The sequence below is a fragment of the Typopeltis vanoorti genome, chromosome 21 (assembly GCF_054136105.1).
Source record: "Typopeltis vanoorti isolate ZY-2024b chromosome 21, IOZ_Tvanoo_1.0, whole genome shotgun sequence".
Classification (NCBI taxonomy): domain Eukaryota; kingdom Metazoa; phylum Arthropoda; class Arachnida; order Uropygi; family Thelyphonidae; genus Typopeltis; species Typopeltis vanoorti.
Window position 1 is genome coordinate 30,679,546 of NC_143569.1, and position 13,548 is coordinate 30,693,093.

At 35.1% G+C, this 13,548-nt stretch overlaps 1 protein-coding gene across 4 annotated transcripts in view; it reads left to right on the top strand.

Annotated features, from left to right (window-relative positions):
- The window catches only part of stau (double-stranded RNA-binding protein Staufen), a 228,576-nt gene extending 221,622 nt beyond the window's left edge, over positions 1-6,954 (top strand). For all 4 annotated transcript variants that reach the window (XM_090410841.1, XM_090410838.1, XM_090410840.1 and 1 more), the window contains exon 12: positions 4,757-6,954. In XM_090410841.1, the coding sequence (XP_090266967.1) occupies positions 4,757-4,874 (118 nt within the window). In that variant the 3' untranslated portion in view covers positions 4,875-6,954. The remainder of the gene's footprint in view (positions 1-4,756) is intronic.
- Positions 6,955-13,548: the final 6,594 nt, after the last annotated feature.

A 13,548-nucleotide genomic window follows, 5' to 3' on the forward strand; every position in this document is an offset into this window, starting at 1 on the left:
GTCACTGAACAGCTTCCTCCCATTGTAAGTAATTGATAGCATCCATGTCTCTCTATAGGCTCAGTAATGGGTTCAGGTTTTTAGTCATCTGTATATACTTCTGTCGAAAACACACTCTTCACACAGATCTTGAATTAAGAATGGGATAAACTGTTATTCCAGTAGCAACTGAACCCAAGTTCTTGGGACTTGTCTTTGACAGAAAACTTACATTCCTTGCACACATTTTTCAACTAAGAGAAAAGTACAAGAGGGCATTGATTATTTCAAGAAAGCTGGATTATGGGTCTCAAATCTATGGTTCTGCAAGGCAGAATAACTTCAATATTTGGATCTTATCCATCATCAAGGTATATGGATAGCTACTGATGCCTTTTTCACTTTGCCCACCCAAAGTGTTGAAGCAAATGAACCAGCTCTATCACTTAGATGGAAACAGTTGTTTCTTAATTATACCCTAAAAATAAAATCTCTTCAGAGCATCCTACATGGATCAGTCTCTTTTCTCTGTATTGGGAAGCTCAATATCAACACGCATCAACTGCCACACGTCTTTCTGATATGCATGTTAACCTCTCTGCTGGCCATGGTGGATGAAATAGTGAGGCCAAATTGCACTTCTTATCCATGTTATTCAACAGGTGTTACAGGATCATATCTAGATTTTGCTGAACGTCTGTAGACATCATGGCCAGTTGGGGTTATTAAAGAGACTATGCAAGCAGTGAATAAAGATTTGCATGGCAAGTTTGCACCTCCATTCCTAAACCTCTCACTTTGTCAAATACAGGAGTCTCATACTCCGTCATATATCTACCTGCTATTGTTTAATGTCCACGCTGAGTTCTTGCCCATCTGTGCTGATGGTTTAAGAACTGACACCTGTGTTGACTGTGATGCTGTGTTTCCTGACATTATTATCTGCAACCTGATCCCACCTGATTGCAGTAATTATACAGTAGAGTTGCATGCCACTCAGCTCGCACTTATGCATATTAAAAAAAAAAAATAGCTACCAAAAATGTGTGATTTATACAGGCTCATTAAGTTTTTTACAGGCTATCTCCTCTTCTGTATAATTCACATCCAGTGGTGCGAGATGTTACACCTGCTGTACTACAAAATGAAGACCCTTAATTTTGATGTGCAATATTGCTGGATTCCCAGTCATGTTGGAATTAAGGGAAATGAGACTGCAGCTGCTAGAGCAGCTCATACTTTCTCCACACATACTGTTTGACAGCACCATATATACAGACTGTTTATTTTTTTAATGGTATAAATTAGAACACAGAATAATAAGTAAATAATTATTTATTAACTTATTGTTGATATTTCGCTGGTATAACCAGTATCTTCAGAGCACAAAAACACAGTTTGTCACAATACGTGAGACTATAACAACATGGTGTAATCAGTGGACTAGTTAAACAAAATTGTAGCAGCAACGCAAAGATGGGACAGTCATGGACTCCCCTCTTTCCCCCCCCCCAGCTAACTTTTACATAGAACATCTGGAAAAACTAGCAATCAATACATCCACTCTCAAACCAACACTTTGGCTATGCTATGTTGATGATGTGCTTGCTATTTGGCCACATGGCCCAGGGACATTGGAAACATTCTTAGCGCATTTAAATAGACAACATCCAAAAATCCACTTTACAATGGAACTGGAAGCTAATAACTGTCTGCCCTTCCTGGATACACTTATCACGCGTCTTCCAGATGGTTATTTATCATTTTCAGTTTTTAGAAACCTACACATACAGGGAGATATTTACACAAACAATCACACCATCACCCTTCTCAACAATATGACATTTTAAAAATGCTAACCCACAGAGCGAGAGCAATCTGTTCCAATGACAATGCCCTTGCTGCTGAACTGGCTCACTTATGCCACAACTTCTTGGCCAATGGCTATAATCCTCATAAGATAAACAAAATACTAAACGCTCATAAGAAATCTTTCCTACTATCCACCACAGAGAACTACAACAAAACTTTAGTCATCATCCCATACATTAAAGGCACATCCGAAAAAATTTCTAGAATTCTTAATAAATATGAACTACGCACCACATTCAGACCGTGTGGCAAATTAGCAATCCTTATCTGCTCACCCAAGGACAGCATTCCCCCTTTATCACATCCAGGAATCTACGAAGTACCCTGCTCAAGTAATCAAGCCTGCTACGGTCAAACAGGAAGAACTGTGAACATCTGCATTAGCGAACACAAAAGATACATCCAGCATTATCACTGTGGCAAGTTGGGCCTAACAGACCACGCTCTGGATATCCCTGCACACAGGATCAACTGGAAGGAAATGAAAGTACTGCACAGAAGCTCTTACAAGTCTGAGAGATTGTTCTTAGAGGCAACAGAAGCACTGAAACACACTCCAAATCTCAACAAATACGGCTGTATAAATTTGCCTAAAATCTGGGAGACATCTTAAGAAAAAACTAGTACCGTTTTTTTTTTCCTCAGTTTAGGACTCTAGTCATGTGATAGGTTTTTTTTTCCTTCCAGATAGAAGGCACCAAAATCAGGACTTTAGTCTTTGTGTTGCTGCTACAATTTTGTTTAACTAGTCCGTTGATTACACCATGTTGTTATAGTCTCGCGTATTGTGACAAACTGTGTTTTTGTGCTCTGAAGATGCTGGTTATAACACCAGTGAAATATCAGCAATAAGTTAATAATTATTTACTTATTATTCTGTGTTCTAATTTATACCATTAAAAAAATAAACAACATGTACGATGAACACATAAGTCAGTCCACACATATATACAGACTACAGACAGTTTATAAGATAAACTAATTTCCCAGTGGCAGTCATCACAGCAGGAAGCACTGACAAACAAATTACTTGATACCAATTATGTATTTGATTTAATCCTTTATCCAAAGTTTGCACCTGAAGTATTTTTAGGACTGGGGCAACTCGTGGCAAAGGTGGTATAGCTTCTCATCATATGCCTTATCATCCCATAATGCAAAGCACTCTCCTTGCAAACATGTATAATGCTATGTGTTAAGAGAAGGGTCACTACTCAGACCGGTTTCGACCTTTATTGAGGTTTCATCTGTGGGAGCCAGACCCAGAGGTGGTGATGATAAGGTGGAAGTAATGGAGAAGTCATATTTCCATATGCCAGTTGCCAAAAGGTGTCACACCTTATTATTAAAATTCTCTGGATTAGAGATAAGTTGATAGAAGTTTGCACCTGAAATATTTTCTGGACTTGGGCAACTCATGACAAAGGTGGTATAGCATAGCAAGTGAAAAATCTTCCATCAACTTATCTCTAATCCAGAGAATTTTAATAATAAGGTGTGATACCTTTTGGCAACTGGTATATGGAAATATGACTTCTCCATTACTTCCACTTTGTATCACCACCTGTGGGTCTGGCTCCCACTGATGAGACCTCAATAAAGGTCAAAACTGGTCTGGGTAGTGACCCTTCCCTTAATGCATATCATTATACATGTCTGCATGGAGATGTTCTTTGCATTATGGGATGCTAAGGTAAGTGATGAGAAGTTATACCACCTTTGCCATGAGTTGCCCCACTCCTGAAAATACTTCAGGTGCAAACTTTGCTTACACTTGGATAAAGGATTAAACCAAATATATAATTGGTAGTATAGCCAACTGAAAAAACTTCCATTAAATTAAATATGTCTGAAATTAGGCATTGGCAGTCTAGTCAACGTAGAAACAGAAAAAAGGAAGTTGCTCTTTCTAGGCTCTTCATAGGTTACAGTAGGAGTCATGATTGCTTTGCCCAAGCATCCTTATATTCGCCTCCTATTGGTCCATTTTGATAAGGTTTCACTCGCCTGACAGCTGTTTCGAACTGATTGGCTCTCCTCAGAGACCAGGCGGAAACCTTAAGAGAGCAAAAACTCGTTCAGTACTAAGGAACTCGAAGTGTCAGAGAGGTGCATTTTTCATAAGCAAACTCTTGGTCTGTGCATGAAGTATTTTATACACTCAAGTGAGTGCATAAAAATTAATCATCTCACTTGATTATAAAGAGCCAAAAGACTTCATTTCAGCGATGCAAAATTATATAAATCAAGTGGATGTGAAATCCAATATTATTTCATATCCAAATACAGAAACTATAAAGTTCCGGCTAGGGCAACTCGTAAATGCCGGCGAGTATATTCCCATAAGCTCTCTGGTCAAATTTCATACGAAACTTATAGTTTCTGTATTCGGCTTTGAAATAATGCTGGATTTAACATTCACTTGATTTATATAATTTTGAATTGCCGAAATGAAGCCTTTTGGCTCTTTATTTTAGTAACTAGGATTAATGTCTTTGTTTTAACTTCGCCTTGTGATTTTGCTGATATGCTGATGACAGCCAATTAGTTTCTGGCTGAAATATTTGCAATAATAAAATTATTATTCTTTATTCTATGTCTAGAGGTGTATAAACTCATCCACAGTATGTTTTTTTTTTTTTTTTAAATAAACATCCATGACTTAACCCATAGCTTTTGAAGTAAACAATCAATGGCTTTTAGAACTGAACTACTGAGGCAGGCAAATTGGATTGATAATGAAATTAATGTAATTGAATGTTTTTAATTATTCAAATGAAGAGTAGTTGTTGCCATCCATATATCCTTTTCACAGAGAAAATACTTTGCATTTAAGATATCATTTTAAAAATGTTATTATTCAACGTGTTTGTTTATATTCTACTTTGTTTTTGATATTTTGCAGACTTTATATGACAGGACAAAGTACTGCACCCAAGCTCGCTAACTCTCCAAGTCCTGACCTTGGCAGTAACCAAAAACCTGGGTCAAATGTCCCCATTACTGCCAAGGACACACACTGAGGTTTAAGAATATCCTGGCTCAGGAGTGGATCGGCTAGACTGACAGATGGCCGCCACTGCCGGGCTCGGTTTCATTTTACAAACCAATTTTATGATCACATATGAAGACAACAATACCATCTTGAGGCTATACTTGATTATCACAAAAATGTGTAGTTTAAGCTCTACTATTCTTAAAGTAAGTCATGAATCTTTTAAAGAATAACCTGATCTTGCAAATTATGCATAAAATTATGGATTATCTGTATGTAATATGGTTTTCTATTTCTATATATAAAAATAGTGGAAATTAAGCGGTTTTAGTAATTGATTAAGTATAAGATTATTTTTGGAAACTGATAATTTTGTAACTTTCCTTCTTCTCTATGATTAATTCATTGTGTTATAAATTGTATTATAAACATAGCTGCATAATAGAGTATGATTTTACTTTTATTACTGTGAACTTGGACCACTAATTTTCACCTGTATTTACATCTGTATCTTTTTCTTTATCTGATTGTCTGATTTTAGAGATTATGCTCTTTATGGTGCAACATAATTCAATATAGCTGCTTTAGACATTTATTCTCTAGGAATTATTTTTAGATTTTTTTAAAAAAAATTTTAGAATGATTCTTAATTAAAGGGTGTTGCAGCCATCATTACCAGGTTGCTCTTTTTTAATTTTTTTTTTTTTTGTTTGTACATTGTGTATGTATTATTTGATGTTTGTATATACATATGAACACCAAATGTATTCTTCTTCTGTATAGACATCATTGAGTCAATTTTGAAGCAAACATTGAAACAAAATATTTCAGAAATGTTCTTTTTTTTTTTATAGTTTTTATTTTTTTTATTACTTAACACATGAAGCAGTGTCGCAATTATATAAAACATTATCATTAATCATGTGCCATTTTGTTCAGAAATCTGTTCATCCTTCAGCAATCATTGAATATCAGATGACATACCAGTATTTGAGGAAGTATTATAAGAAACATAATTTACACATTTTCAGCAGTCATTATCATATCATCACTCAGTATTTCATCTTGATTCAACTTTGATAAATGTCAATACTAGTTCTTAAGATGTATGCCAGTGAGTGTGCATGTGTATGTGCAGTTTGCTTATTGTATTTTATCCCTTTGAGCTACCTTCATCCAACTACATTTAGGTTGAGACCAAGTTTTCTTGATAAATTGCAAAGCACCTTTGGATATCGTTCTGATAAAAGATTGAAATATCACACCTAGACACTGGAGGTTGCATTTTCAATTATTAGATATCCATCTCACTTGAAAGCTGTGAATATTGCAACTTTGATGGCTACAGTCTTTTTTTAGAAGCAGGGTCTGCTTTACTAGAATGGCAGTTATGTTTTGTAATTGTAATATTACTGAATTTCAGTGAAGGTGGAATTTTCCATTTAGATGTAAATTTCTTGTAAACTTTGGTTAGCTGTCCATTGATAACTGGTACAGTATATCATTGGATGAACCTAAGTTAGAAATATTAAATGGGATATTTTGTTTTGTTATTTAAACTATAGGTATATGTCAAAATTGTAAAGTTACTAAATAAACATTTTATTACATATTGAAATGTTAGAAAATGCATAAAATTTTTATATGTATAGAAAATGATTAGTTACGAAGTTACATGTAATATTTGGCTGATGTGAGTTATGTTTATAAAAAGTTTTCATTATAAATGTTAATTCTAATGTTTAGTCCCTACATTTTGTGTTTGACATTCATGTAATAACATTTGTTTTTTATTTCTTTAATCACCAAAATACCTTACTTAGCAGTGCCAATTCAGTACTAGACTTCATTTATGTGCAACTTATTGTCAGATTGCAAGTTTTAATCTGTTTTAGGTTGAATCAAGATATTTTGCTGAAAGATTGTCATGACATATTCCTGTAAGATGGAACTTAGGTAACTAATGCATTTATTATCTTTGCAACTCCAGTGTTAGGCCACCTTTGGAGATGGCTGTACTGCCCTTAAGCAATTATAATAGCTTGTTGTCTTCATGTCTAATCATTTACTGTTAGTAGTAACTCAATAAAAGTTTAAATAGAAAAAAAGCAGTCTGCTTTTCTGAGCAATCTTATGAATTATACAAGTATATAATATGCACAATTAACTCTGCTGGAGATACTTAGACACTGAATATCATTCGCATTTTTTGTTAATGGAAGAACAGATGTTTAGTGATGACAAGTAACTAACTTTAATCCAGTATTTCATGTTGGTCACTAAGACATCTTCATAGGCACAAACATTAGTTCTTATCAATTAATTCTTATTAATTCTTTGATGATGATATTTTGACACTTTTAGCCAATGGTTTTTCTCTCAGGAAAAAAAGAATAAAAATTTTTATACACCTCAAAACTTAGATTTAAAAAAAAAAAAAAATGTCATCTTTTACATGTAAATCCAAGGAAACTGGGGGGGAGGGGTACTCTTCAAAGATATAGCATTCAAAATTCTTTTAAGCATTACTAAAATTAGCTACCTTTATATGTTCTTGCAAAATTAGCATGTTTCGATCATCCTGGATGAACAGAAAAATTGCATCCAACATCTACACTATAAGTACTGTGGTCGAAGAGTATGCTATTGATTCAGATTATGTTCATTTTTCTAATTTAAATAAATACGGCTGTTTTGCCCTACCAAAAATCTAGGAAACTATTATTATGAAACTGTCAGTTAAATGATCCAGATCTCATTACCACCCCAATTGAAGATGATAGTTGGGACTGTAGTATGTCTATGTTGGCAATCTTTCTGTTGTGTCTGCATGCATGTTCATCTTCTCTTCTTTCCTTTTGTGTCTTGATGCTAAAAGGAATTTTGGCCATGATGTTTTTTCAATAGTTTCTTATAGTGAACAAACTATATGTAATACTGTTGACAATGGCAAGAGTTAACTGCATTCTGTTCATCATCTCTTTAAAATGGCAATTTGACCATTACTTTCTTGTACAAGACATGTTGACTTCATTGGAACGTAGAACAGTGAAATCTTTTAGGTGCATTTTGCCAATTGCTATATAAACACTTGTTGAGTTTGTCTATTTTACTCTGTTTGTAGGACAAAGCCCATTGAAATTTATTGCAATAGCTCAGCTTTTGCTCTAGTAAAGAGATTTCATATTCTGGATCTCTGTTAAAATGCTTCAAATCATTTCAGTTTTGACTTCATTTGGGTCATTTGTAGTGGGAAAATTAGGCAAAACAATGTTATATGTTGGGGATACATATGACCAGAAATGTTAACCTGTCACACTCATTGGATTTTTAAAAACAATGAAAATATTTAAATTTCAACTGAATATCTAGGAAACTGTTGCTTTTTTTTTTTTTTTTACCAGCAAAGCAATTGTAAATCTATACTTAGTATTGTGCTTCCAAGAAGCAGGATAGCGATGTTGCACTGGATAATAGAAATAATTTATCACTTGAAGACAACTGTTATCATAGTAGAATTTGAACCTACCAGTAGAAACATTACCACTATGTCATTCAGGCCAACTTAGTGATAAAGTAAATATATATATTGAAAGTTTATTTTTCACTTGGTTAGACTATAATAAATTTAGTTTAATCCTTTATCCAAGGGTGAGCAAACAAAATTTGTGCCTGAAAGTATCTTCAGGACTGGGGTAAGGTGGTATAACACCGGGCAACTCGTTGCAAAGGTGGAGCAAGCTAACATCACTCCTATCTCAGTATCTCCCATAATGCAAAACATATCTCCTTGCGAATATGTATAATGTTATGCATTAAGGGAAGGGCCACTACCCAGACTAGTTTCGACCTTTATTGAGGTCTCTTCAGTAGGAGCCAGGCAGAAGCATTAGCAAGGTCATCTCTACCTATAGGAGTTGCCAAACAGTGTGCCACCTTTTTATTAAATTACTCTGGATTTAGAGAAAGATGTTGAAATTTATTTTTCACTTGGTTAGACTATAATAAATTTAGTTTAATCCTTTATCCAAGTGTGAGCAAACAAAGTTTGCACCTGAAATTATCTTCAGGACTGGGGTAAGGTGGTACAACACCAGCAAATTTTGCAAAGGTGGAGAAAGCTAACATCACTCCTATCTCAGTATCTCCCATAATGCAAAACACATCTCTTTGTGGATATGTATAATGTTATGCATTAAGGAAAGGGCCACTACTCAGACTAGTTTTGACCTTTATTGAGGTCTCTTCAATGGGAGCCAGGCCTAAGTGGAGATACCAGGCAGAAGCATTAGCAAGGTCGTCTTTACCTATAGGAGTTGCCAAACGGTGTGCCACCTTTTTATTAAATTACTCTGGATTTAGAGAAAGATATTGAAAGTTTATTTTTCACTTGGTTAGACCTTCCCTTAATGCATAACATTATACATATCCACAAGGAGATGTGTTTTGCATTATGGGAGATACTGAGATAGGAGTGATGTTAGCTTGCTCCACCTTTGCAATGAGTTTCCCAGTGTTGTACCACCTTACCCCAGTCCTGAAGATACTTTCAGGTGCAAACTTTGTTTGCTCACACACTTGGATAAAGGATTAAACTAAATTTATTATAAATATATATATATAAACATTTATAAGGGCTAATGTTTTCTCTAGCTCTGTGTGAACTCTATAAAACAGTATTTTCCAAAGGATTTTTTGGGGAAGAGGGAGATTGTGTTTTGGGAATGTCAAAAGTGACCAGGGTTGTTATCATGCCACCAAAGGACTGTATGAAGATCAAGACACTGATCATAGATAATCTATAATCTTGAGATGCTTGAGCACTGCAATCTTTGTCATAAAAGTAGGAGGCTTCGAAGTGATGTCATAAACTAAATTGTGAATACAGTTTTCGAAAGCTGGCAAACTATAAGATGTCAATTTGCTGAGAAGCCCTTAATGCCAGATGTTTTGGAAATACTGAGTGTAACAGCACAATTTTCTCCAAATCTTTCCATCCTGTGTTTCTAGATATTGGTGATGCTTAGGATCTTCAGCGGGAGAATCTTTATTGGAGGTTGTGGATTAGTTGACAGTTTTCCAGGTGTTGAAGTTGGCTGTTGATACTTTCTCCTCTTTTTTGGAATTGGCTGTACATGGCCTAGTTTCCATACTGCATACATCAATTAATTATAATTACTTCCATACATCAGTTAATTATAAGTCATAATTATAATATTGCCTAGATATGATAAATAGCAGGCAGTAGTTTACGAGAGCTGCTTACAATATGCTGTTTTTTGTTTGGTGGGAATTTTGAACAGAGCAGCAATAATTTCTGTAAAAGTGTAGTCACGAGTATCTAGAGAATGCAAAGAGTAGTCTGGTCATGGAAAGGAGTGAAAGTCTCGGAGTTCTTATCACTTGGCATTGTTATAGTGTCAAAGGATATAGAGTTGTGAATGGCTGACGAAAAGAGTGTTCACTGGGTCATCTCAGCAGCATGTATGGAAGGAGAACTGGTTAAGAAAAGATACAGAATTTCAAGGAAGTGGAGAGGATTTTCAGGAATTCTAGTCAGGTGGTGAATGATTTGTTTAGTCCATTACTTAAAACATATACCTCAGCTTTTCTTCAAGCTATCCATGGAAGTGGAAATAGGGACCCAGTTGGAGTTGTGACATTAAAATGACTTTACTGTTAAGGTAGTTGGTTGACAGAACATCAGCAGGGCAACTTCAGGGATAAGAATTCAGAGAGGTCAGAATTGGAGGAATGGTAGAGATAGCAGATGAATGATATATGATGAGGCAAAGAAATCTTAAGCCACAGAAGGTCAAAAAAAGAATAAAGATTTGGCATCTACTGCCAGGGGATATCAGACAAGTGCACAAGTACTGCCCTTGTAATTGAAGAAATCACATGAAGTACAGTTAGAACGTTAGGATGGCCTATGTCAGTAATTTGGGGTTGTCAAAAGCAGAAATTGAGTTTGGATTTCTCTAGGTGGTCATCATCAAATTCTTGACATGTACCCTCAGGTGTTCTTGAGGTAATGGAGCACATAATTTAAGGAAGTGGTTGTGCTTACATATGTTTCTGGAAGAGGTTTTGTAAGGTTTTTGAGTTTTCAAATTTTTTATTTTTTTTGAGTCAGGTTGTTTATTATGCTAAGCACAGTGATGCAGTATTTGAGTGTGTCATGTTAGTGTTAAGTGATTAAGAGTAAAAAAAAAGCAGGGCAACATGCAGTGGCACAAGATAGCCTTAGACATGTCACCCATACAGAGAACATCCATTTTCTGTTCCAGTAATGTGACTTTATGCCCCCTCTCACTTCTCTCTCTCTCTCTCACACACACACACCACTACATAGCCTGTTTCCAGGCACAATCTGGCAGCATAGTTGGCAGTGGAATTATGCTTCAGCTGATCTGGATTTCACCATTTCCACCAGGTTTGGTCTTGTGTGTGCTGTATCTAGCAGCCAGCCTGTACAATTCTGGTATCTTCAAAGATCAGGGAGCTTCTGGATGTTTTACAGTATTTGGCATCCCAGCTTCCTAACATACAATGTGAGTGATACCCTTCAAGAAGGATATCACTCGCATTGCATTTGCATGTGACAAGGTGGTGGTGGGGGGGACAAAAGCTGGAAACCCCTGCCCTCAGATCGGATACATGGCATTAGCTACTTCAGTGCCACCAAGCAAGGTGATGTTTCACTAGGCAGTGGTCATCTATCACCTAGTAAATCAAGTTGGTATTTCTAGGAAAGTATCCTTTGATAGCATGCTTGCTTGCTGATTTGCACATGTGCTTTGCATTTCCTATGCCTACATCACAACTTGTAATTTATAGTTAGTTTATGCAGAATTCAAAAACTGTATTGCTTCTGTAAGATTGGCAGAATCTTATCACTGAGAAAAAGAAATGAAGTGCAAATTCACGCACAACGAGCTTGCCTTTCGTTATAACTTAAAAATCTTTTCAGTCTTAATTTCTTATTTGGTATGACATGATGGTTTTGATACTTAGTACTAAAACACAGGATTCTATACATTAAATTATACTAGACAACTTATATTCTTGTTTAACCCTTTACCTTAAGAAATCAAGCTTGTTAATGTCCCACAATGCAAAGCATACATCCTTTCGGTTATGTATAATGATATGCATTCTGGGAAGGGTCACTACCAGACTGGTTTGACCTTTGAGTTCTCACCAGTGGGAGCCAGACTTAGAAGAGTTACCATGATTAAAGTAATGCAGAAATCATATACAAATACTGAAAATGTGTAACACCTTATGATTATAAAATATTCTGGATTAGAGCTAGTTGAATTAAATTTTTTTGACTTGGTTCTAAATTAAATTAAAGATGCCAATAATGAAGTATAACACCTTTTCACTACTCGTGTATGGGAAATATATGACTTCTGCATTACTTCAACCTTGGTATCTCTTTTGTCTCTAGCTCCTACTGATGAGACATCAATAAAGGTTGAACCCAGTCTTGGTAGTGGCCATTCTCATAATATAATGCCTTTTGGGCATTATACATGCCAAAAGAATTGCTTTGTATTGTGAGATACTAAGACAATTGATGTGAAGTCATTTGCCTCTATATACAAATACCCTAGTCATGAATATACTTCATGCACAAACTTTGCTTACACTTGATAAATGATTAAACAATATAATTTCTTGGCATCTTTAATTTAAACCAAGCTGTATCTTCACATGCAAACTTTGCTTATACTTGGGTAAAGCATTAGACAATAATATAATTTCTCATCTAAAATGATGCACTTATTATTACGTGACACCTCTAAAGACTCATCAAGGGAGGGCACCAACTATGGCGAACTGCATAATCCACATCAATGTCATCTACTGCCCACCATCACAATCACAAACATCTATGCCCACAACAGGATTCAAACCTGTAGTCTTTGGGCTGGAGAGCAGATATGCTAACCACTCGGTCAACAAGGCCAGCTGAGAAATTATATTGTTTAATGCTTTACCCAAGTATAAGCAGAGTATGGCTTGGTTTAAATTAAAGATGCCAAGAAATTATTGTGTAATCTAACTTTCTAACAAAGCGAGAAAAGAAAAAAAAAAAAACTTTCTGCAACTATTTCTGATCTAGATTACGTGTGTGTAAATGGCATCAGAAATACAACTTAAATATACTACCCAAAAAAGTATTTACTTGCCCAAGTTATCAATGTATTTTATATAAATACCGTTACATGTAATGTTTAAAAAAAAAAGAAATAAGAAAATAAGTACCACTTGCTGTGGAGCTAGACTCACTTTTGATATGTGCTTTGACTTGTATTTGCAAAATCATATTTTTTTTAAATAGTAGTATTAAAAAGCATTTTTGCTATATTTGCTATATAAAATGCTCAAGTATTTAATTACATTAAGCTAAGTCATGTGATGAATTGTCAGAATATGCATAGTTGCATATTCTGAGCATGCATGGAAAATCAGAACACTGTAAATACTGTTGTTGATGAAATTAGAGAGATTTTTAGAACCTAATAGCAGATGTTTATGAAATCCTTCATATAAAAAGAAAAACGTTTAAAAGTTATCAAAAGAGGGGGATGGGGGAATAAAAGTGTTGGAATAATAATGTATAAATGTTTGGAACTTAATAGCAGATGTTTATGAAGTCCATATAGAAAAAAAAAAAATCTAAAGTTATC